This window comes from Taudactylus pleione, unplaced genomic scaffold (genome assembly GCF_031769625.1).
Source record: "Taudactylus pleione unplaced genomic scaffold, aTauple2 ptg000592l, whole genome shotgun sequence".
Lineage (NCBI taxonomy): Eukaryota > Metazoa > Chordata > Amphibia > Anura > Myobatrachidae > Taudactylus > Taudactylus pleione.
The window spans coordinates 1,451,857-1,479,813 of NW_028284994.1; the positions used below are offsets into that span (position 1 = coordinate 1,451,857).

Below are 27,957 nucleotides of genomic sequence, written 5' to 3' on the forward strand. Positions count from 1 at the left end.
TCAAAAAATGTGGCTTTTTCTTGTCCCATACAGTATTATTAACCTCAATAACCCTTTAATTTCTAGTAATTTCCAGTCATTTATGACCACCTCACAGCTCACTATATTGTTTTCATCCTGTTAAGGCCAAAAGGTTGCACTGAACTTGCTATCTGACTGAGCAAAGCAACAGCAGTGAAGGCACAAACACATGACAGTTCAACTTCTAACATGGCACATCTAAGAAAGAGAATGACACTGCAGTGGCAGACATGATGTCAGTGTAATAAACTATATGACCTCATAGAAAGAACCCAAGAATGTTTTCATTAATCAGAACTAGATAAGAGCCCTGAGGGAGTTGGAAGATGTATGTAATTGAAGGCAGGAAAAGTATGGAAGTATTGATTCATAAGGTTTTGGATTCTGAGGCAAATTTATGAGGAAGGAGGGGAGGCATTTACAGAGGAATTTTCTCATTCATATCAGTCCATACCCAAGTGGATGTCATTGATGGTTTAGATATTTTTTTTTTAAATCAAAGGGGCATGCAGGAAATGCTGTCTGTGGGCAAAAGAATTTCTCGACATTTTGATCATTCAGCAATCGCATGCCGTAGTTTTCAGATACTGTGGAAGTTTAAGTTCCAACTTGGCACATCTAGGAAACAGTGACATGGCGGCAGAAGATAGAATGGCAGTTTAATAAACTATAAAAATGTAAGCAATGCCCCTAATAGTACATAATGCATAGAAAAGAGGTGCAAGATGGAATTGTCCTTCAGCCCTTCCACCCACCCTTATGTTGTATATATTAAAAAGAACTTCCACACTTTAACAAACCAATCACTTCAACAACAGTGAATGATTTCTGTGTGCAAACTAGCTCTACAGAGGCAAGGTGTCATCAACATTATCATCCTCACCCCCATCAATGTGTACATTATCTTCACATAATATTAATTTGCACCTGCTGGAATCAACCATTACAGGTTTCTGTGGATTTTGTTGTAATTGCTTGTAAAGGTCTATCTCATGCAATTTGTAGATCATTTTGATGAAAATCATCAGCATTGTGTGGAAGTAGCCTCCCTAGCTGATCGCTGACAAGGTTCCTGGATGTGCTGAAAGCACTTTTTGACTACACACTGGAGGGTAGGTAGCTTAATTAAAGCAAAGCCAGTTTTTGCCAGGGCCTCCAAATTTCCTTTTATTTTGTGGCAGTAGTCAAACATACTGTCTGACATGCCTATTGAGATGCTTTCATTGTAACAATCCTAAACCATTCTTTGACTGGTGACTGTATAATATGGAGTCAAGGTAGAAGTGTCACAAATTTTCAGCAATTTTTTTAGACCTAACCAGATGTCAAACTGTTTCATTGACTCTGCATCAGTTGTGGGCATATTCAGAAATCTGAGTGTTCTTCTGTCAGCCTCAGTTGCTGGAGAAACTGAAGGTGGAAACATTGCTGTGTCATGTGGTGCTTCAGATGACTATTTGCTTGCCAACAGCTCTTTGCATCTCTTCAGATCTGTGTCCATTGAAAAAAAGACATGATGTATGACTTAAACCTGGGGATGAGAATAGTCACCAAATTGTATTGATCAAATTTTAAGATGCTGACAACCCTTGGATCCCGGTGAAGAAAATAAAGGACTTGATATACAAGTCTGACATACTTAGCAGAATCACTTAATTTCACCTTCTCCTTTAGATTCTTGAGCTGCTTTTCCAAAAGTCTAATTAGGGGAATGGTACTACAAAGAGAAGATGTTAAAATGATTGCGCCTAGGCAGCTTAGGTCAAATCTTCCAATAGGGAAGTATCATATTCCCTGAATGAATTACACATAAAAAGAACTGAAGGAAGATCACACCGAAGCACATACCTAACATGAATTCAAATAACAAAAAAAGTCACTTATCTTATTAGAGAAAGTTATTTTTGACTCTTTGCAGGCTTCCTCAAATTATATCAATGTTGTAAATGTTGTATTTAGACTCACAACACATAAAAGAAAAAAAATAATCTAGTGTAGACCATTGAAACAGTATGTCTTATATAACCAGTTTGTATCAATACTGATACTCAAAGAATGAGGATCAACTAATGAAATGATATGTATTCAAATAGTTTATCTCAAGTGGTTATTTTTCCTGTGGAGAAAGACTCCATTTTGGAAATGAGATCGCAAGGCACCATTTTGTGTGGTCAGCATTAATTCAAGATATAACCCAGGAGCTAAGAACAGATGGCAATGTTTTTGTTAACCTATCAAGGGCAACGGGAAAAACCAGCTTTCTAAGTAGAAGTAAATAAGAAGAGACAATGGGTATTTTTACATACAAATTGGGAATCCCTGGATGCAGATAAAGTATAGTTGTGGCAATTGTAATATAATATCTACACAATTGGATTTGCCTGAATCCTAGACAAGATGGCTTCAAATCCCACAGTTTGAGGTGATAATACATTTGCACTTCACACAAGAGTCTGTGAGAACAAAAGAGGTTTTGTTTTCCTTTGAACACAGCAGGTGGGGGCCTGCTGACAGAGGGCATGTAGAATTACAACCCTCAGCCATCCACACTGCTAGATGTTCACTTCGTGTATGAGAGATTATGCACTTAAATCTCACCCATTAATAACTAGTGTCCTTATATCAAACCCCGAATACCCACACACTACATATTCGCACATAAGGTTCCATAAGCATCAAAATGTATGATTCAAGTTGGTTAAGTTAGTTTAAATGCTAAGAAATAGAGGTTTTTGATATCTAAGGTATTATACATGATATTCAAGGTATGTTTGGTCTCGTTCTGATGCGTACGCTTTTTACAGAATCCCGGTGTTATCGGTGGAGAGATCGCATCATGCAAACTCAAGATACGGATCGCAGAACTTATAAGCAACAAAATCTTTTAGTTGATGGAATGTTACAGGAGGCGTTACCAGAAAGACCCCGGCTGTTAGAGGCAGGGAAAGTCTATTTGAAACAACCTGTTAAATGTGTCGTTACATATGTTCCTCCTCTGGTTTCCAAAGAGATCAGCAGGAAGTTTCCCCTTTGTCCTGTTTCAGTCTGGGGGGGAATAAATACATGTGTCCAAACACTGGTTTGCCAGTTCATGCTGAATTTTGGGTGAACTGAGGATATCTAGTCAGAAGTCTATCTCTGGGTCTGGAGGCGCAGAGTATGTATAACCATACTTGGTCTGTATTATTTCCTTTTTACACCTAAATTATGTATGTATAGATTGCGTGTAACTGACTGTACTTTTACCTGAATAATACTTGTGCGTTGGAAACACAGATTCCACTCCTGTCTTTATTTGCGGTTAAACTGCGTACGCAATTAGCGTTCTGTTTAGTGGTTTTAGGCAGGGTTTTGTCTTAGAGGTTCTAGGCAGGTGAATCTTAGAGGTTTATAGGCAGGAATGTATTAAAAGGTTTATTTACAAATTTAACAAAACAGTTTAATGGGAAACAATAATATATATTTAATCTCATTCACCCATTTTTATAAACACAAAAAATGGGCATAACATATATACATTAATCCACCAACTAAGATGAGGATTGACTCATACTAGAATCAGGTAAAATAATAGCCTGTAGGAAGCTGTGAAGATGCTATATCCCCAGCGTGAGAGTCTTAGCTGACTGTCAGGATATGTCCTAAGCCAATTCCAGGTAAGGTTCCACTGTTCCCCCTCTTGGCCAAAGCGTTCAACCTTTATAGGTCTTTTTCAAGGCAATGAGGGAACCTAACCACCATCCCCCTTATAGACCCAAATCAATTAAAGCCTTATTGCTGGGAGGAGTCTACCTCATTCACAAGCCAAAAATTAAAAATACAAAAACACCTATATTGGTGACCTACATGTATATTATACATCCACATACCTATGACTTTAAACATATAAAAAATATATGAAAATAACCTTTTCAAAGACTGGAAGTGGCCTGATCAACAACATCTGGTATACATATAAAAGAGTGATCCTTCTTACAACTCCTAAAGGTCCGCCCCCCTTATATGTTGTGAGTCTAAATACAACATTTACAACATTGATATAATTTGTTTTAGTGTGCAAAAAGTCAAGAAAAACTTTCTCTGATAAGTTAAGTACCTTTTTTTTGTTATTTGAATTTATGTTAGGTAGGTGCTCAAGTGTGATCTTCCTTCAATTCTTTTTATAATTAGGGGAATGACCTGACTCAAGCTGACAGTGTCTCAACTAACTTCACAGGTGACAAATTTGAAAGGTTTCATCACCTTGCAAAACTCAGAAAGTATTCTCCAATGAGCTGGAGTATGGTATATTGGGCCTCATTCAGAGGCGGTCATAGGATGCAAGCTGTCGTTCTGAAACAGGGTGGCCGCTAGCATCCTGAACAGCCACCTCCACGTCGGTCATTAGGCTAACGACCGCTAAGGGTGATGGTTGCGATGGTCAAGACCATCGCGACCATCGGGGCTTACGACGAGACCCTAAGGTAGGGTCTCATCAACCTTAAGCCCTAGGGAGCTTCCTGCTCTGTTTGAGCAGGATGCTCCCCACTGACATAACTGATGATGTCAGTGGGGCCGCCCCCAAATGGCAAGCGTTCTGACAGGAATGCCTCCATTTGGCCTGGCACACCCCTGGCCCGCCCAGCAAACGGAGCGAGCTGTCGCTCAACATTGACAGCTCGCCCTGTCTGCTACGAGACCCCTAATGATGGATTACCCATCGTTAGCCGGGTCTCGTGCATGCGCACAACGGAGCCAGCTCCATCATGCGCATGCACACTGGAGCAACATCGACCCGGTTGCGAGCTCGTAGAGTTAACGACTGGGTCTGAATAAGCTCCATTATCCTTAAGTCATGGCTCATTTTGTAGCTTTGAATGGTTTTTTGCTGCTCCTCCATCTGCTAAGGTATGTAAATGGTGTAATTCCAATTTGTAGCTATCTGTTGCTTCAGCTGATGGCAGGGCAAATTAAACTGTTCTTACAGGTGTTGCAATCTTCTACATGCAGCTGCTAAATTATGAAAATATCCTGAAATTTTTTGGGCCTCAGACACATCTTCTCAGCCCTGTCATTTTTAAAAAAATTCTGCATTAGCAAATTGATTGTGTGAGCAAAACATGGGATGTTTTCAAAATCACCCAACTGTAATGGTCTCACAATATTTGTGACATTGTCAGAAATAAAATTTCACGAGGAGAGTCCAAGCAGGGTACGCCATTCTGCAAGGAATTTCCTGAGTGTTTCTAAGAGGTTGACACTGGTATTCCTTATAGTGAAGCTGGTGATACACAAAGTAGCCTGTCTCTCAATGAGCTGGCATTTGTTAGATGCTGCTGTTGTACAATAAGCTCTCACTATAATGTAATGCTTAGTTTGCCCAGTTCTGCTTGTCCACATATTTATTGTTAAGTGGCCAGTGGGTACAACAACATTTTGTAGGCCAATAATGATGTTTCTATTAACATTTATGTACATGTGAGGAATTTCTTTTCTAGCAAAATGGAATCTATATGGGATTTGGTAGCGGGGACAGAGGACCTCAATTAACTGTCCAAAACCCACTGTATTAATTATGGATATTGAATGCAGATCTAATACTGGCATAGCTGTCATGGCATCATTGGTCCGCTGTGCTACTGGGTGACAAGTCTCATACTTATTTTCTCTTGCAAAGGATTGTTTAATAGTCAATTATTTTTTTGAAAATTCTATTAGTCTTCTTGGTCACCTTTTGAGATAAAGATAAATCCCTAGAAGCAGTGATGTGTGGTGAGGTAAGGCAGGTGAGGCAGAGCCTTTCCTGTCATACTTAAGTATACTCCAGAGTTTTGACTATAAAAATGATAAGAAAAATGTAAGGTAGTAACTATCAAAGGTTATTAAAACAAGTTATATTTCACATTTTGATTTTAATAGAAGCCGCGAGGTAGATGTTCTGAAGAATGTCATAATGGTTTCAGAAAAGCTCCAAAACTAGGACATCATGTCTGTTGCTATGACTGTGTGCCGTGCTCAGAGGGAGAAATATCAAATGGTATCTGTATAAATGTTATTATGTTGCATAGAAAGTACAAATGTTTGTCAAAGAATTATATGCACATAAGTCTTTAGTTACCTATAAGCATCTAGCAATATGTTGTTTGACAATATTAATGGGTAGTCACATAAAGAAAGACAGTGTGAAACACAGAAACGTGTGGTGTTCTATAGTGATTATTGTAACTATTGCATGTTATATCAAGAAGGAGCATAATTATTATTCCCTTATTGCATTAATTCAGCTTCCACTTATTTATTATTTGGGTACCACATAAGATATTGGAGGCTATTGTCCCTCTATTTTTGATCACAAATACCATAGAATTCTAAATGGATTGTAACATGGGCAAATGAATCCAGCTCAGAGATGCTTAAATATTTTATAGCTGCCTTCTGATATCTAAAGCTAAGTCTGAACTTGGAAGGAAAGTGATTAGAAATAAAGAAGAGATGTGCACAGGCCCCGTGTTTTGGTTTTGATATTGCCAAAACCACCCTCAAAAGGTGTTAAATTTGCCTAAACCACCCTTAATGGTTTTGAATCTGTATTTTCTGAAAAATGGATAATGTAATGTAGTTAGGGCCTGTTTTTGTTACCACTGTATTACTACAATATTATTACCCTCACTAACATTCATTTACAGTCAGTTTTGACCACCTCACAGCTCACAATATTATATTCAGTTTTCAAACATATTGGCCAATGGTTGCATCAAGTTGGTTGGCTAAACTGCAACAGAGCAGCATTTATACATGGCAGTTTAAAAAAGAATATAGCACATCTAGGAAACAAATTGCCACTGCAGTGGCAAACAGAATGACAGTTTAATATAAATTATACAATCCTATACATTGTTTTCATTAATCAGGATCTAAATTAGAGGTCAGATGCCAGCACAGGTAAATGGAGGTGGAGTACTATTTGGAGGAAGCCAAGTAAAGCATTGATTGATTAACTGAATAATTAATTCATTTATTGATTAATTGATTCATTAATTTATTAGTGTTAATAATTGAAATATAAAAGTAATTAACAGAATAGAAAGTAGTTACAAAACAAGCATCCAAAATCCCTGAGGTTGATTGATTACAGCATATAACTATAAATTAAAAAGAACCTCAATATATGGAACAAATCATTAAAAAAAAAAGAATCCAAATGAGATTGCTTGTTTACAGAATATAACTTAAAAAATTATATATTGAACAAACCATTAAAAAATAAAAATCCATATGAGATTGACTAGAGTTAAAAATTTAACTATAAAAAAGTAAATCAGGAAAATGGAAAAGTATTAAACTACCAAAATGCAAGCTTTCAAACTCCCAATTAGATTGATTCCTCCGGATTTAAGGAAGAACGTAGTCAAATTGAATAATGAAATATTAATGATAGGTTTTGATGATACTAGTCTGTATGTGCTGAGAAACTCCCACCCACCCTTATGTTATATATTAAAAAGGACATGCACAGTTTAACAAAGCAAGCAGAAACTACCACTTTTATGGCTGAAGTGCTTGGTTTGATTAAACCCCTTAAAGAAGCTACCAATGGGCTTAAGGTGCCTAAACTGTTGTTATCAATCATATTTACAGTAGAAAGACATAATTGTTATTCTCACCCTCATCCTCATCAGTGCTGTTAATATCATCATCAAACAATATTAGGTCATCCACGCCGGAATCTACCATTACAGAAATGTCTGTACTTTGTTGTAATTGGCAGCAAAGGTCTTCATCATAGGATTTGTAGTTCATTTTTAACATCAGTTTACCACATTTTTAGGAAGTAGCCTCATATGCAGATCACTCTCAAGGTTTCCTGCTATACTACACACTCTTTCCAGGTACACACAGAAGGGTGGGCATGTCAAGTAAATCAAAACTAGATTTTACAAGGGGCACAAAATTGTCTATTTTTCCTCCAATTATTCAAAGTGACTGTGTGACATGCAAATTTGCACATTAACATATTCCTCCAACATTCTAGTGATGCTTACTGTGTCAGATTGAGTCACGGTAGAACTGTCACTAATTTTGTGCAATTATTTTAATCCTGACCAGATGTCTTAATGGTGTTTCACTCTGGTGCACTGAGTTATCTTGTCCTCCTTCCCAGTGGGTCTCTTGGGAAAGGCCAGTTTTTCCTGACAGCAGCATTTGCCAGATAAACTGCAGCAGGAACCATTGTCATATCTTCTCTGTGAGAATAGTTTTGGGGTGCAAATGATGGAGAGACAACACTGCATTCACTTCCACTGGAAGGATAACACACTATGCAATTTATTTGCACTAATTGTTTTGTTTTTTAGACCTAGACAACACTGACAATTGTTTGTAAGTACTTGGAGGAACAGGTCTCTGTGAAAATTGTGATGCAAATGATCGGGATATACAAATGCACAAAGAAAAGTAATATACACCATGTCACTCATCTAAACAAACAATTTCTTCAAATATACAATATATTTATTTTACTCAATTAGAAAGGACTGCAGGTTTTTGTATTAGACAATAGAAAAAACACATTTTATTCAATTTTTTTATATAGAACTAGAAAACACCTCAAAACAAAGAGGTCATCTTGGGGTGCAGCAGCATTAAACACAGTATAGTAATTTTTGCACAGATAAAGATCATAGTATACTGTAGTAATATATTTCCTAGAACACAAAAGGTGCAGGTTCACTTTTGGAAATGAAAAAACAATCAACAGCACCACACACAGAAAGTAGCCTCTTTTTGTTTGCACTGCAATGTGTGAGTGTGCAATGTGTGTGACAAACACATATACACTGACAAGTGACAATGATACCTGCACTGCAGTCACACTTCCCAGACATCTACTCCTGTCTCCAAATCAACCTATTAAACTCTAAACCTTAACTAACTCCTTCTAAACTAATGGCACCCTGATGGCTTGCTAATTGTGTTTTTTATTGCAGTGCCTTTAGTACTTCAGCCCACAGTCCAACAACCACTACCTCTACTTCCCTGTGTGAAATGGCGCCAAATTACAAGGGATAAACTTTTATATACAATCCAAAACATTTGAGATCTGGCTCAGGGAAGATTATGTTTTGCTTTGTTTTGGGATTCAAACTTGGTGGGAAGACCTGAGCTGGGCTCATAAACACAAATAACCCATAAGTTTGGGTGTGTTAGGTTCCCAGGGAAACCAAACTGCTCAAATCTCGCAATCAGTTAACTTTTCAGAATTCCTATCGGAGCCAGTGTACTTTATGATTATTTTAATCTGATTTTTTGCCCTGATAATTAATATCTTATTGCCACAAAATGCAGCAATATGAAATTATCTTTATCATGGAATTGTGGGGGTTGGTAAATATTGACCCAATTGTCTACATATAGCAAATAAGAAAAAATGATTTTTCACTAGAGCTTGGTGGATTTAAATCAATCAATATTCTAAACAAATCAAACAATAAGAAACAAAAATAAAAAATATATATAGTTCGCCTCACTCAAAACTTGTCTGGAGTGGCAGCTCACAAGGGGTATATACCTATTCCCTCTCAGCAAATAACACTGCATATAAAGCTAAAAAAAGAAGAAGAGCACCTATATATCAGTGGTCAAGTGGACAGTGGGTACAACAGTATTTCTGAGGACATTAATAAGATTATTTTTTAATGTCCTTGTAAAGACTTGGAAATGATGTTCTAGCGAAGTGGAATCTAGAAGCGATCTGGTAGAGAGGACACAGGACCTCAATTAACTGTTGAAAACCCACTGCAGTAATGGCGGATTCTGGACGCACATCTAATACCATCATAGCTATTATGGCGTCAGTAATCCGCTGTGCAAATGGGTGATTGCTGTCATACTTGTTTGCCCTTGCAAACGATTGTTTGACAGTTAATTGTTTTTTGGAGGATATGCTACAAGTAATCTTCCTCCTGGTCCCCTTCTGGGATGAAGATCCACTCGCAGCAACAGCAGCAGCAACAGGCATAGTCATCAAGGATCCTTCTGAGTAATCACGGATAGGAGAGGAGTTAATCATGCTTTGAATAACAACACTGGATGCAGCAGGACTACTCCTGATGATGAATGAAGAAGTTGATGATGCAGATGTTGGTGTTGGAGATCCAAGGCATTTGGATCCCAGAGAGGGAGCAGGTAGGTGACACTGGACTTGTTTCATTTTGAGTTTTGGAACTTGGCGACAAACACTTTGATATTTGATGAATGTGCTCCAAGTGACTTAACAAGGAGGAGGTTCCTGGTTGGTTTAGGTTCCTCCCTCTACTCACTCTTGCTTTGCAATGGTTCCATGTGGCATAACAACTGTAGTCTGGATTGGGGTGGAAATAATTCCACATGTGAGAAGTGGATTTTTTTGTCTTTTGCCACGGCATGACAACAATGGGCTTTGGCTTTTTCAATCCATGGGCAACAGCTGTTGCCTTACTTACACAAAGGACATCCTCGGCATCAATATCCTCATCACCAACATCTTCATCATCAATATCCTCATCACCAACATCTTCATCATCCTTAGTGCCTTCAACTACCAAAATATCCTCCTCCTCCATGTGCAATTTCACAGAAGCATCCTCACTGACCCCATCTGCTAGATGTTGACTGCCCTTCCCCACATTTACAGAGGGCACACAAATGTTGTAACTTTGGATTCTCCAGTACACTAGTATTGAGGTCTGGCTCACACATGGTAAGCGTGGACATACTTGCACTCTCCTCGGGGATTTGTGATTTTGATTTCTCAGGGAACACAGTTGTTTTTTCCGGAGCTGTATTACTTATCTCAACAAATTTACATTTTTAATGGTACCACCACCACTACTACTGCAAGCAGAAGGGCTATCAGGATCAGAACCAGCAGTCATCATAATTTCCTTTCAATTTTTATTCTTAACTTTGGTAGCTTTACCATATAAATGGCGTGACTTAAGCCCTGGGACATGGGCCTTCATAGAGGATGAGGAAGTTGATGGCCTTGGCACTGCTGGTGCAGCTACAACATATGGTTATTGGCCTTGCTCTCCTATCATGTGACAGCACTCCATATTTTCTGTGGTCTTGAAGCAGTGTCACAAGCACCAATAGTGTAGCCAAGGTGTGGATACAAAATTCACACACGTGCAGTCATGCGCACACAGAAAAAAATTGACAAAAAATACACTATGTTTTATTTTTTTTGCTGGTCCACAACTTGGGCCCGGAGCACCACTTGATAATGACTCAAGTTGGGCAGCACTAGGTTGCGTTGCTGACTTGCTGTATCTTGTGCGGCCAAGCCTAACATGCACTCACGCACACAGAGAAATATTAGACAAAAAAATACACTTTTTAAAATATTTTTTCAGGTCCAAAACTTGGGTGCAGAGCACAAATTGATGATGACTGGAGTCGGGCAGCACTATGTTGCATTGCTGTATCTTGTGTGGCTAAGCCTAACATGCAAACACAGAAATTTTTTTAAAAGACAATATATATATATATTTTTTTTCGGGTCCAGAACTTGGGCCCAGATGGACGCAGCAGACAGCACAGCACCAGCCCAGATGGATCAGCAACAGCACCAGCCAGATGGACACAGCAGACAGCACAGCACCATCCCAGATGGATAAGCACCAGCCCAGATGGATATGCAACAGCACCACCCCAGATGGACACAGCAGACAGCACAGCAGCAGCCCAGATGGATCAGCACCACCCCAGATGGACACAGCAGACAGCACAGCACCAGCCCAGATGGATCAGCAACAGCACCAGCCCAGATGGACACAGCAGACAACACAGCAGTGACAGCACCAGATGGATCAGCAGTGCACCAGCCCAGGACACAGCAGACAGCACAGCAACAGCACCAGCACGCATGGGCAATTACCTCCCAGCCCTACACTACCCACTCTCCCTGTTCAGTCTCCACAGCCAGAGTGAAATGGCAGCCACCGCGTGATCCCTTATATATAGAGACAAAAGCTTGCAAGCTGAGAGATTTTGTCTCTATGGTTTTGCCTCGGTTTGAGATCCGGGGCTGGCATGGGGAACCGAATGCATGTAAGGTTCTTGTCCCGGTCTCAAAATTTGGGTGGGTTCAGAACTCTGAGATCTGAACCCGCTCATCTCTACTAGATACTGTTACCTGCTACCATCTCACTGCGGCTTATTACCGGCAACATCAGAACCCCTGGCATCCATGTATGGACATTTATTTTTCTTTCTCAACCAGACATTTACAAGCACTCTATCATTATTAGTTTTATTCTATTCCTTAGATAGATGCTAACAAACTGAACCTTAAATACATAACATTAAACATTAATTCTTCATGCTTTTATAAGAACAAATTGCAGTGAATAAATTTGTCACAATTTATTAAAAAATAAATTGGATATTTAGATAATCAAATTAAGGTGACAACAAAATAATTCACCCTTCAACTGCACTATTCAGTGATCACAATACACACTATATTGTCCCCAACTAGCATTGTTTGCAATCCAAGTCACACCCCCAATAAATATTATGCAACCACCACATGTGATTCTTGTATACACTAATGATGCTGCCTCTTCTCCACAGCATGGTAAGCAGCCAGTTATATGCCTGCTATGACTATTAATCTCATGAAGCAAAAAAGTTCAGTCTGAAACAGCCCCACACACTCCACATGGAGATACACACTGGCTGAGGCACCCAGCTTATTTGTAATGAGAAATCAGAAGTGAAGATAGGCATTTAAAAGTGGTACAGATGTGTCCTTAATAGAGACGTGTGCCAACTCCCATGTTTTGGTTTTGAATATGTATAAAATTCATGTTTTCATTTTGGAAAAAGAAGAGAGAGATAACCGCGCTTTGGATATATCCAATTAAATAGTATAATTATTTTGTGACATAAAAAAATAAATAAGGATATCTAAAACATGTTAGTTTAAAAAAAATCATCCTCGGCTAAAGACCTACAACACAGCGATAATATTTATTTTTATTTTTATTTATTAACAGTTTCTTATATAACGCAGCATATTCCGTTGCGCTTTACAATAGGATTGATAAAAGTGTACATATAAATGAATAAAACAATATTTCAATATTCAGATAATAAATTATAATTTAGTTGTGAAAAGTTCTTTGTACTACTGCATAAAAATTACTACTATTCATGAAGGGACAACATATATTATTGTATGTTTAAAAGTCCTGTAGCTGTGTATTGTGCTTGTGACAGTTGATTGGTAAATCAAAACAGCCACGTCCGGGTTTAAAGAAAGAATGATGGATTACACTTCAAATGCTTTCTATTCACATAATCTACTGAGAGAAACAGTGACAGAGTGGTCACATGGGCATATCTATCTACCCCTTGCGCAATGTCACATGTGCTCCTATGCTGAGACCGTCTGCTTCTCAATGATCAGTGTAGGGAACATGTGTCCCATATATCACCACGCCGCCACTCGGGGATAAATTACAAAAAGAGGTTGTTGCCTTTTGTAGATGCTGGTATATAATTATTGTACCTCCTTAGTTCATAAATGGCATCCGGTCTGGAGGTGCTGTTGGGCTGAATTAAAGGTCTATGTAACTGCAGCAAGTGTTGGGTGGTGGGCAGCTAAATGGTGCATGGAGCACAAGGAGTTACCATCTGTTTGTATGGTCTGGTGCAAATGTTCTCCCAAATGCATTTTTTCCACTAGAGATTTCTTCAGAGTGATGTGTTTAGAAGGTAGCATCTCCTCCTTCCGTTTATATAGCTTAAGATAGTTAAAGTAACCACCTGTTAGAATTTTTGCACAAGGCGTACAATAGCCAAATTCTTAATTACTTCTTATTAGAAGAAAAAACATATCCAAAATTCAACCATATCTCACACAAGACACTGCTAAAACTCTAATCCAGGCACTCATTATTTCCTGCATTGACTATTGCAATAGTCTCCTTACTGGCCTTCCCAAAAACAGGCTATCACCATTACAATCCATTATGAATGCAGCTGCGAGGCTTATCTTCCTTGCCAAACATTCATCGTCTGCTGCACCACTCTGTCAGTCCCTCCATTGGATGCCGGTTTTCTACCGTATTCAATATAAAATACTTTTACTTACACATAAGGCTATTAACCAAACCACACCAACATACATCTCTTCTCTCATTTCAAAATATCTCCCAACCTGACCTCTCCGCTTAGCACAATATATGCGTCTCTCATCCCCACGCATTACTTGCTCCCAGTCACGGTTAAAGAACTTTCTTCAGATGGCACCCACTCTATGGAATGCCTTACCATGCACAATAAGACTTTCCTCTAGTCTCCAATCCTTCAAGTGTTCCCTGAAAACTCACCTCTTCAGGCAAGCATATCAGATTCCAGAACCACCCACATAACCTTCATAGCTTCCATATCTAATTACATCCCCTTTCACAATCCACATATAACCTCACACATTGTCTTTGTTTCACATCCTCCTTATAATTGGCCAACATTCCTGTGTGACTGGATCATGCAGCCCACCAAGAAACTCTCCATTCTGGCTGGACCAAAATTGCAATATATAGCACCTATCCTTGTGTATCAATGCCTATTTCCCTATAGATTGTAAGCTTACGAGCAGGGCCTTCCTACCTATATATCTGTGTGTTACTACAATGTTTTGTTCTATTTATGTTTCCAATTGTAAAGCGCAAAGGAATATGCTGCGCTATATAAGAAACTGTTAATAAATAAATAATAAATAAATAAATATTAGCATCATTTGGCACATAAATAAAGAACATTCTTGAATATAAATGAAAACTATTTTATAGTGTAAAAAAAAATCAAGGATGAATACAAAAAATACAAATATACATTATAAATGGCATCTGAGTAAGGCTTTTTAAAAAAAAAAGGCATATCATACAAAAACATAAAAAATATAAATTTTTTAAAAAATATTATGAACCATCATTTCCTATCAAAACTTACAAATGTATTTTGATATTTTATACTATGTACCAATCAAAATAGAAAAGCACAATGTATACTACATGATGACCCAAGACAAAAACGTGTTAATAATTGTAGGGGACATAGCATGTTGCAGTAACATATGAAAATATGATGACATAATCCAAAGTGTCTATGTATCATGCGTATATATCAATGTTGAATAGGGATGAACTAAATATAATACATTATGTTATCACATTAAGCTAATATAAGTACAAGTATTTCCACAGGTACCTGGCATAGATAGAGAAAAAGTGCAGAAAACATAATACTAAATAATAATATTAACTAATGAATTGTGGAGACCACTAGATAATTTTGAGAGATAAATAAAGAGTAAACACAATCAGCTATGGAAGCACTAGCTGTAACACAACAGACACAAATAGCTGTAGAAAGGAACACTGGCTAAACCACCTTCAGCATGTACTAAGGGCCTGATTCAGAGCTGCTCGTAAGCGGCCGCTCATTCTCTCTGAGCGATGTTCGCACATCTGCGCATGCGTATGGGTCATAATGCGCATGCTCCAACCAGTCATTGCGGCCGGAAATCGTGCGCTCGTAAAACAATGAGGGGCTGCTAATTTGAGTGACAGAATGAGGCGTTTGTTTGTGGTAACAGGGGAAGGTGCTTGAAAACGGGGGAGTGGAGATCCGAACGAAGGCGTGCCAAATGGTAAAAACGCCTTTTTATGGGAGTGCATAATTAACAAAGCAGCGTCATCGACCATGTCACTTGGTTGTCTTTTAGCCTGAACTGCTCGCAGTGATAGCGAGAAGTAAATCCTACCACAAGCACTGCGAGCAGTTCAGATGCCTTACGATGTTCCCGATTAATCAAATAAATAGCGGAGATGACGTATGATGCGAATGGTAAAGAGGCGTCTTTACAAAATAGCGAGCGCATTTTTCAGATGCTCTCTCAGACATAAAGGCGTCCACAGACCGCAAAAAGCGAGAGCTCAATTTAAATATCCGGCCCCTTTTTCAGAACGAGCGTCCGCAAATAGCGTCCGGCTCTGAATCAGGCCCTAAGTTACAATGAAGGTATAGTAAAGATCTTCAGGTTCCTGGCACCTTATTGTAGGTCACACAGTTCTAAAAAGATTCTTCACAAAACTTCATTATGATCAATGATGAGAAGTAGAGATCATACCTAAATATATGTAAATATAATAAATCAGCTTATTTTATAAAAGATCTGATAAAGAAAAACTAGACCCTTATTAAAGAGAAACTCCATTCTGAATGATATCATTGCAGATAATCCAGCAGTGATATTCAGGAAAAATCAGAATCATAAATCCATACTAGCTCCCAATATTTTCAAACCCACAGAGTATATTATATATATATATATATATATATATATATATATATATCCATTGTATTTGTTTATAGCAATGCATTTTGCTATGTCCCCTACAATTATTAACACTTTATTGTCTTGGATCACCATGTAAGACACATTGGGCTCTATTTATTAACATTATTTTTTACTAAAATAAAGTAAAAAAGGGTGTTTTCAAACCATTTTCACATTATTTTAGTTTCACCTAAATGTACTAAATGGCAACTGGAGTAGAATTTGTAAAATTCTACTCCAAGCCCTAATTATCACATATTTTTAGTAAGTAGATCACATTTCCCAGAATTGTAATGGGAAAGGCCATCTGCCTAAGATTTAGTAAAAATAAATTGTGAAAAAATACCAGGGGAAGCCCTGTGACAATAATGCCACCTAACAGGCAGAGTAGAGCTTGGAGCTGGGTCCAAGTGATCAGCTGTGTAGTGTAAACAGGCCACAAGCTGATCACTGCAAAAAAAATCAACACTAACCTGACTCCAGGGAGACTGGTGCTCCGGTGATGTCATCCGTGGCTCCAGTCAGCTAGTCTCCCAGCTCCTGCACTGTGACCCATGTCAGCTGCTGCATAGGACAGCTGACAGAGTCACAGTGCAGGATGAGAGACAAGCTGACCGGAGCCCCAGGAAAGGACTTCACTGTAGCAGTGATTATCAGAGGTAAGTAAAATGAAGGGGGGGTTGTGGGAGAGGTCACAGGGGTCATGGTCACGGGGGTGGTGTAGCAGCGGCCAGTTGACGCATGCATGGCACCTTGTCACTGTATTTTGTTCCAAAAAAGGCAGGGACAGAGCTTTAACTCAAGCTGTGTACCTGCAAGGGATTTTTAATAAATCCCTGTGATATTTCCTAAATTAGCTAGGCAAGTTTAGTTGGAAATATCACACTACAATTTGCATTTTAAATGCAGATTGTAGTAGATAGAGCCCATTGTGATTGGTACATAAAATAGAATAACAAAATAAATTTGTAATGCCCCTTATACAGTGCCCCGTAGTGCCCCTTATACAGTGCCCCCAGTAGTGGCCCCCCTATGCAGTGCTCCCAGTAGTGCACCATTATTCAGTGCCCCAGTAGTGCCCCTTACACAGTGCCCCCTGTTATGCCCCATATATAGTGCCCACATAGTGCCAATTATACAGTGCCCCCAAAATTGCCCTTTATACAGTGCTCTTAGTAGTGCCCTTTATAAAGTGCCACCAGTAGTGCCCCCTATCCAGTGCCCCTTACACAGTGCCCCGAATAGTGGTCCCCACAATGCAGTGCCTTCAGTAGTAGTCCCCCCTATTCAGTGCCCCTTATACAGTGCTCCTAGTAGTGGTCCACCATGATGTCTCTCCTATCAACCACTGCATTGGCCAGAAGGTGAAGCTATGAGTGAGCTCCAGCCCGGCTCCAGCCTTGGGTGCAGCAGCCAATGAGAGCCTGTATGACTCTCATTGGCTGTTAAAACAAACACACCACTGCTGGGTAGTATGAATGTACTACCCAGTGTTGGTGGTGGTGTTTTTGTAGTGTGGACCGTACTACACTGACTTTAAACCACAGTCCTGGACTGAGACCAGCGACGCCTCCCCCACACCACCAGTCCAGCATTTCCAAGGGCACATGACCCGGGCGACTCCCCCTGGTTACACCACTGCTGATATGAAATAATAGTTTATAATTATTTCAACATTTAACATTTTTTGTATTAGATAATCGAACTTGTTTATAGCCTTTCTCAGATGCTATTGTTAATGTATTATTTGTATTCATGTATTGATCATTGATTTTTTTATACACTACAAAAGATGTATTCATTTATAATCAAGAAGGTTCTTATTGATGTGCCAAATAATGCTAATAAGAACTAGTGATGACTTTGGATATTATATGTCTCATTCAAGAACTCTAACAGGTGGTTAAATTAGCTAATTTAAGCCCTTTATAAGGAAGGAGGTGATGCTACCCTCTAAACACAGCCCTCTGAAGAAAGTCCTAGTGGAAAAAAAGTGTTCAGAACATTTGCACAAGACCATACAACCAGCTGGTAACTCTTGTGCTCTGTGCTCCATTTGGCTGCCTGTTACCCACCACATGCTGCAGTTACACAGACCTTTGATTCAGCCCAATAGCACCTCTAGGCTGGATTCCATTTATGGACTGAGGAGGTACAATAATTATATACTGGCATCTCTAAAAGGTAGCAACCTCTTTTTGCCATTTATCCTGAGTGGTTGTGCAGTGATATATGAGATGCATGTAACCCACACTGCAGTGATCATTGAGGAGCATGGGGTTTAGCACAGGTGCACATATGAGATTACATGGGGGGCAGGTAGATATGCCCATGTGACCACACTGTCATTATGTGAATGGAATGCTTGAAGTGTAATCCACCATTCTTTCTTTATACCCGGACATGGCTGTTTTGCTTTACCAATCAACTGTCACAGGCACATTACACAGCTACAGATCTTTAAAACATACAATTTGATCTGTGATCACTTTACAAATAGTAGAAATAGTTATGCAATAAAACAAATGACTCTTTGCAACTAAACTATAATTTTTTGTCTTAGGAAATGTATTAATTTACTTCAGTTCATGCCCCATTGGAGCTCTTGGTGGTTTAGAATGTTTTTTAAATCACAGATCCATCCAGTAGATGGTGTCTTTGGGCAGAAAAATTATATTTTCTGCATTCATCAACATGTTGAAGATTTCAGCAGCTGTAGCAGTTCAACTTCCAAGATGGCACATCTAGGAAACAGTGGCAGTAACTTTTCATTAATGAAGATCTAGATCAGTGGCCCAAGGGAGATAGAGTAGTAGAGCATGTACGTATTGGAAGACAGGGAATGTTGGTAAATTTGTTTTGATTCTGAAGAAAATTTATGATGGAGGAGGGGGAACCGACCCCTGGCTGTGGTTTTCCCACCAGGCTCGGATTCAAAATCAAGGCAAAACATCATCATACCATCATTAAAGTTAACAGGATTTGAATTTGATATACGTCTCTCTCACATGAATTTGGGGACCATGTCACACAGGACCACCTGGAGGAGAGCACACACTTGGCAGAAGTTAATAATTACAAATGGGTGAACATGTCCCATGTTTTGGCAACAAAATGAACTTGGAGGTTAAGATTTTTTTTTACAATTAATGGGGCCTGCAGGACTTGTTTTTTGTGGTCATTAACATTTATGGAAATTTTTGACATTCAACAATTGCATGTTGAACATTTCAGCAGCTGTGACAATTCAACTTCCAACATGGCACATCTAGGAAACAGAGTGGCACTGCAGTGGCAGACATCATGGTAGTTTAATAAAACAGTAAAAAAGCTAGCAATGCCCAAAAATCACATAATGCAGAGAAAAGATGTGCAAGTTGTAATTGTTCTTTGGCCCTTCCACCCATCCTATATAAAAACAAGACATGCACAGTTTAACAAAAAATCACCACAGTGACAGTCTGAAGTGATTGGTTTGTTTGGGCAGCCCCAAAACAAACTACCAATGGGCAGCTGATATTGCTGCAATGATCTTTATGTACAAACAGGCTCTACAGTGGCAATATGTAATTGCCATTATAATCCTCACCTACAAAAGTGTGTACATTATCTTCACACATATTAATTTGTCCTTGCAGGAATCCATCACTACATATGCCTCTGGATTTTGATGTAATTGGGAATAAAGGTCTTCCTCATGGAATTTGTAGCTTATTTTGATAAACATCATCTTGCATATATATTGGGGAAGTAGCCTCTTTTGCCGATCGTTGACTGCTGAAAACTCTTTCTCAGGGCACACTGGAGGTAGGACAGCTTAAGTAAAGCAAAGCCAGTTTGTGCAAGGGCCTCCAAATTAGGGATGAACGGGTCCGGTTCTCTGGGAATAGGACCCATCTGAATTTCAGGGATCCGGGGTGATCCGAGGCACAGCCGCCCTGGAAACCTCTTTGAGGCAAAACCTCATGATCCAGCTGTTGGATAATGAGGTTTAGCATCGAGCAGGCTTAACGCTTATTGGTTGAGAAGCCATCTGTCATGTCTCTCAGCCAATCAGTGATAAGCCCATTAAATATGGGAACAGGAAGCAGGCAGATGCCACCCATCCCACTTGCCTGATATCACTGACATCCCCCATTGCCGACTCTGCCAGCACCCCCTGATGCTGACCCCCACTGGCAGCATCCCCCACTGCCTACACCCTCGCTGGCACCCTTCATTGAGGACACCAACGGCACACATGCACTGCCGACACCATTAGGACCCCCACATTGAAGACACAGCTGGCACCTCTGCTCTGCTGACACTGCCAGCAACCTGCACTGAGGACACTGCCAGCACCACTGCACTGCTGTCTAATGTACTGAGGAAACCATCAGCAACCTTACACTGCCAACACTGTTGGCAATCCCACACTGAGGACACCACTGGCACCCCTGCATTGCCGACACTGTCAACACATGTGCACTGAGGACACCACTGGCATGCCCACTTTGCCGACACCCGACACTGAGGACACTGCCAGCACCCCTGCTCTCCCCATGTTCTGAGGACACCGTCAGCAACCCCACACTGATGACACTGCCGGTGCTCCAACACTGAGGACACCACCGGCACTCCTGTACTACTGACACAGTCAGCATATGTGCACTTAGGACACCGCTGGCACCCTTGCTTTGCAAGCACTGTGCACTAAGATACTGCCAGCACCCCTGCACTAGTGCCCCATGTATTGAGGACACCATCAGCAACCCCACACTGTCACTACTCCCACACTTATGGCATCCCCACACAGTCAATTCTGTCAGCACTCCTGCACTGAGGACACTGCTGGCACCCATGCTTTACCGACAATGCAGGCACTATGCACTCAGGACACTGCCAGGACCCCCACTCTGCCAACACCGCCACACTGCCAACACCACCAGCACTTTCGCATTGAGGACACCACTGGCACTCTCACATTGAGGACATGGCCAGCACCCTGCACTGCCGACACTGCTGTCACAGTACAGTAAGTGCACTATTGGTTTATCCAACCCACATTGTATAACACACTGTATCCATGTTGGAAGCTGTACTGTTAGTGCCATCCACTGCTGTTCCTTTGCTTAGTCAACCAGCTAGCTGAATGCAACCTTTTGGCCCTAAACTAGATGAAAAAAATAAATATTGTGAGGTGGTCAAAATTGATTGGAAATGATTGGAAATAAATGATTTTGAGGTTAATAATACTGTAGGAAAAAAACAGGCCAAAATAATAAGATTTTAGCTGTTTTTATGATTTTTAAAGAAAAAATACAGATCCAAAACAAAAACATGGAGGTTGGTGCACATCTCTACTCTAAATTACCTTTTTTTCCTGCCAGTATTCAAACAGACTGTCTGATATGCCTTTTTGGAAGCTATCATTAAAATAATCTTCAACCATTCTTTTAATGGTGACTGTATCAGATGAAGTCACAGTAGAGGTGTCATAAAATTTCAGGAATACTTCTAAACCCGAGCAGATGTCAAACTGTCAAAACACTGAAGGAGACGTTGCCTTGTCATGTGCCACTTGAACTGACAATTTGCTAACCAACAGCTCTTTGCATCTCTTCATATCTGTGTCCATTGGAAAAAAAGACACAACGCTGACTTAAACCTTGGATCGAGCATGGTTGCCAAAAAGTAGTCCCCTTCACTTTCTCAAGCTGCTTTTCCAAAAGTTTAATTATGGCAATGACCAGACTCAAGCTGATAGGGTCTGAACTCACTTCTCCTGTGACAACTTTGAAGGGTTTCAGCACCTTGCACAACACAAAAAGTATTCTCCACTGTGCTAGATTAATGTATATTTTCCAAAGGTTATGGCTTGTTGTGAAGCTTTGGATGGCTTTTTGATGTTCCTTCATCCACTTAGGAATAAAATGGGTGGAATCCACATTGATACTACCTCTTGCTTCAGCTGATGGCAGGGAAAAATAAACTGTTCTTTTCAAGTGCTGCAATCTTATGACAGTTGCCCTTGACTGGACCCACTGGCCATTAGAAAAGATAGCACAGCCTTCCTGTGTTGGCAGAATAAACACACACACGGTTCTTTTTAACCACTTAACTGACAAATTCTTTTTCCAAAATCCGCTCCAAAATTGTCGGTTTCTTTTAAGATTGAATTAGATCAAGAACATCATTTTAAACTTATCCATCACTATTTTATTTGAATTTTTTTTTAAAACACAGTGGGCCTGATTCAGACCCACTCGCGAGCGGCTTTCCGCTCGCAAGTGGGTCGATGGTCTGCACTGAGCATGCGCACGATGGAGGGAGCTCCGTCGTGCGCATGCGCCAGACACGACGAGCGAAGGACTTTCCTTCGCTCGTTGTGTCCGATCAAAGGGGGCGTGCTGTCAATGTTGATTGACAGCACACCCCCTTTGGTGGGCGTGCCGGGGGCGTGCCTCCCTGACGGGGGCGTTCCCACGGGAACGCCTCCCATCAGAAGCCGGCCCACTGACATCACTAGTGATGTCAGTGGGAGTGATTTTGGCTCTGATAGAGCCAAAATCACTCCGGAGCTTGCGGTTGAAAACCTCAACCGCAGGCTCCGGCTCGCAATTTCGATGGTCGCGATGGTCACGACCATCGCGGCCATCAAAATGCATGCTCGTATAGCCTGTGGGTGGTGACCCACAGCTATACGAGCGTCCAGGAGGATGCTCCATGAAAATGGAGCCTGGTCCTCATTCAGAGCGTGCGCTCTGCTCAGAGCGTACGGCTCTGAATGAGGGCCAGTATACCATAAAAATAGAATTCTTTATGTTATACTGTAGTGATGGCCATTGACAGCTCTACCATGGATGGTTCAACCATCATTATAAGCCATCAAATGTTTTGCAATTGGTTGAGATCTGTGTAGACCACAACTGTCAATGTTTCTTAAACATCGATTTAGGGGGTGCCATTGATGGTGCAACATTGATGGCCACCAGCAATGGCAACCCACTTGTTTTCAGTCAGACCATCAATGGTTTGCAAACCATTGATGGACAGTTGCCATCTCTAATGAGAGGCTCTGTGATATCTATCGATATATATATATATATATATATATATACACATATAGAGTGTTCAATCTAGCTCCGCCAGCTGGCAGGGTGCCGTAGCTAGAGAGGGCACTTCGATTCATGCGCCATAGATGCGTGCGCTCGAAAAGGGGGCATGGCCACTAAAAAGCGGGTGTGTCTATAAGACGTGTCCCCTTTTCGTCACTCTTGGGTGTGTGCCCAGCACTTATGGACACCAGGCAGCCGCCAAACACAGCCGACAGGGTGAATAGATGCCGGGCCCATGGGTGAAGATGGCACCCGGAGGCTGTGAGGGCAGGGCGCTTTTTGTCCTCCTGGCATTCCTGCTGAAACAACCTTGCGGGAACTCTACATATATATATATAATATAAACGACAGGCTTAATCCACGGCACTCAACCATCTGGGGTGCCCTTGGCATGTGACCACACCATCTACATAAAAAATATCATACAAACTCGGCACTCACATGCTTTTCAAAATGCAACTCCTTTAAACATAGCGAATGTTGGTTCCAAAATATTGCAATAATTTGTTAAGCTAACAACCGCTTCACGGTCATTCCCATCTGGCCAGTGCCTATACAGACTACTGACTCTCAGATAAATGAACTTGATCTGCCACCTTTGGCTCAAGCTTACATACATTTTAAACATGAAACTGGGTCCTGCCTTAAAGATGCAGTGCCGAGTTTGAATGATATATGTATATTTATATAAATATAACTTCTCCTGTTTACACACACATACATACACATTATATATAAATATATATATATATATATATATATATATATATGAATATATATCACACACATTATATATATATATATATATATATATATATATATACATATATAAACACACGCATATATATATATATATATACACACACATATATATATATATATATATATATATACACACACATCTATGCACATACATATATACAAAATTATATCTATATATATATGTATATATATATATATATATATATATATATATACACACACATATATATATAACCTTATAAGAACGGACATCATTGGGGAGGAGAACTGTAGTTCCAGAGCTGCAGTGGGAGGGTGTCCCCCTAGCGGCCAAGATATATAGCAGCAGCGGCTACTAGAGCCACTGCTGCTGCTCCTTCTACACACAGTGATCACCTAGTGATCACTGTAATTCTTGAGCCACAGTGGGAGGGTGTCCCGCTGGCTTCCCAGATAAATAGCAGCAGTGGCGGCTACCACAGCTGCCGCTACTGATTTTTACTGATGGAGATGGAGCCGGCAGCCCAATCACTGCTGGCCACAGTAATCGGGTCACAGCAGCAGCTGCTTCTATGGGCCGCGGCTGCAGCTTCTATGGGAGGGGGTTGCTGATGGTGCCTGATCACTGTGGCCAGCAGTGATCTGGACACGCTGTAGAGGCAGCCACAATTAGCTTCCCAAAGCCACGTAGTGGGCATTTCTGATTGGTTGTATCAGATACGACAATGTCAAGTAAAGCCCAGCCTGGTGTGGTCATATCTGATATGACCGTGCCAGGCAAGTGGTTAATAAATATAACAAATTTTCATTTTTTGTTGGGTGCAACAGACAACACTGTTGTATTGCATAAGTATCACTCAGCTGCAAAATCTTCAGCATACGTACATCTCTGACTCAGGCCCTATAAATATAGTGAAGTAGATGGAAATAAAAAGTTAAAAATAATTATAACCATAAAAATTTAACTATGTTATTTCCTTTATATCATCATCATAACTTTCTTTGTACTAAGTAAGATAAAAATAAACATTTTCACCTATTTTTGTATAAATGAAGTATTGGGGCCATTCATAATAAAGGTAATGCAGGAGATATCATAGATGATCATCAATCAAAATCATTGAATGAGTGTTTACCTTTCATTCCTGACATGTACCACTGTACCATACAATAGTCTACACTACACACTGTAAAGTCCAAAAATTCAAAATTTGTGGAGCATGACTGCAGGAACATTCGCCATCTTCAGATGATGTTTGTTCCTGCACCCACATTGCTTCCTTCTTATAGGAAGAAGTACCAGTAGCGAAGAGGGATCCATTTGGATCTGTCTGCCACTGCTCCAATCCATCCACCTGAAGCCACACATTCATTAACCCAAGTTCATGCTTGTGCAGTTACTTTGCAGAGTCAGACTTGGGTGTTCTAAGTTTCACCTCTACTAAAGTAGTGGTGAAAGGATCTGTGAGGATAGGTGATCTTGGATCTGTTGTCCTAGCATCAGAGCAAAGTTGAATTTCTCCAGTGTTTGCTGCAAGTTAGAATGTTAATTATTAGGTATCACCCAGTCCTTGATAATTAACATAACAAATAAGCCCACATACTGTAAGTGTAAAGTGTATTCATACTATAAATTTGGAACATATCTCTTATGGATAGTTTGATAACAAAGGTTTTACCATTTTCCTCTAATTGAAAACATTCAATACCCAAGTTAGGGAGCAATGAATAGAAAAGTGAGATATAGGGACAATGAGAGTATCATTACTGTACAATATGTAATTAACGTCACATTTTTTACACAGATAATGAAAGTTGTGTGAAATGCGCTTTTAATGAATGGCCTAATGATGCAAAGAACAAATGCATTGCCAAGGCTCAGGAGTTTCTATCATATGAAAAGGACCCTATAACCTCAGTGTTTTCTGTCACAGTTATATTATTTTCTGTGATAATTGTCTTCATAATTGGACTATTTTACTCATATCAGAAAAAACCAATTGTCAGAGCTAATAATAGGAACCTCAGCTTTATTCTGCTCATCTCTCTTATGTTGAGTTTACTTTGTATATTTATTTTCCTTGGTCGCCCAGTGGATATAACCTGCATGCTGCGCCAAATCTCCTTTGGAATCATATTTACTATTGTGGTGTCCTCAGTTCTGGCCAAGACTATCACAGTTTGCATCGCTTTTAAGGCTACAAGACCTGGAAGCTACTGGAGAAAATGGCTGGGAGTAAAATTACCAAATGTTTTGGTGCTGATCTGCTCATCAGTCCAGGTCCTGAATGGTGTTATCTGGTTGTCAGTTTCTCCTCCATTTCAGGAGTTTAACATGGACACATATCCCAGGACTATAATCATCCAATGTAATGAGGGTTCTGTGTTGGCCTTTTATTTCATGTTGGGTTACATGGGGTTCCTGGCAGCTGTGAGCTTTTTTCTAGCTTTCATGGTGAGGAAATTACCTGACATATATAATGAGGCCAAATACATCACATTCAGCATGCTGGTGTTCTGCAGTGTGTGGATCTCTGCCATCCCAGCCTATCTGAGCAGTAATGGGAAACATATGGTCATTGTAGAGGTGTTTGCTATATTATCCTCATGCATTGGGATACTAGGCTGTATATTTTTCCCTAAATGCTACAATATCCTGATGAGACCTGCAATGGACAGAAAAGAACATGTGTGCTTGGGAAATAACATTTCCTGATAATATGAATATAAATTATTTAATAGATTATTAAGTAACAGTTTATTATAGTAATAATATGTACTTGTGAAGAAAATAATTAGAAGTCACTATTTTCTGCATCATTCTCCCAATGGATTCTGGAGCTCATTCAGACCAAGATGCTAAGCTGCGCTCTCTCACAGTCAAAAGGGGCCGGGTATTCAAATGCCATGATCGCACTGCTAGGCTGAAGGACACCCTCTATTTCTTAGAGAACGATGGCAGAGTCATCACACACCAGTGTAAAGACGCCCACTTTACTTTCTTAGCACATGTCATGATTAATCAGTAACATTGAGAGCCATCAGAGCTGCTTGCAGCACTTAAGGCAGACCCAACCCCACTACAAGCATGCACAATTCATGATCACAGTGACTGGCTTGTGCACCTGCAAACGAAAGCGGCTTAGCGAGTGGGTCTGAATCGCACCCTCTATTTGACTTATTTACTTGTATGAAATTTGTTTGCAAGTATAGTATATATACTATTTCCTAATGTTTTCCAAACTGATAATAGTGATGACTAGAACACCTTAATATTACTCTCATTAATGACTTAAGAATGTAAATGTTATAAAGGGTACAATATATCTTCACTGAGTAAATATAATAAATAAAATATAAAAAAATTAGGATAATTAGGAAATGAATTAATCTAGTAATTGAGTACAATCTGTTTCCATGTGTCGTACATTCAGAAATATTTCAAGTAAAGAGCGCTTGATATATAAATGTATACACTTTTAAAAATGTAAATTGAAAAAACATAAGATAAAAATAAACACTAATAAGCACACAAAATGTACCAAGCTGATGAAAATACAATATAACTGGATTTCTAATATACAGGTAGGTGCCCATCTAGCATAGCATATTAAATAGCAAATAAAACATCAAGGTGTATTGCTGCTCCAATCACTGACTGAATGGTAGATGTTCAATTCCCCAAGTCTTAATAAAAGACTGATTTAAACAATATTGATCTTAGCTTGT

At 39.8% G+C, this 27,957-nt stretch overlaps 1 protein-coding gene across 1 annotated transcript in view; it reads left to right on the forward strand.

Moving 5' to 3' along the window:
* LOC148481194 (vomeronasal type-2 receptor 26-like) overlaps positions 1–26,944 on the forward strand; it is a 37,008-nt gene extending 10,064 nt beyond the window's left edge. The window contains exons 5-6 of the mRNA XM_088453813.1: positions 5,920–6,037; positions 26,034–26,944. Of these exons, the coding sequence (XP_088309939.1) occupies positions 5,920–6,037; positions 26,034–26,944 (1,029 nt within the window). The remainder of the gene's footprint in view (positions 1–5,919; positions 6,038–26,033) is intronic.
* The last annotated feature ends 1,013 nt before the right edge of the window (positions 26,945–27,957 follow it).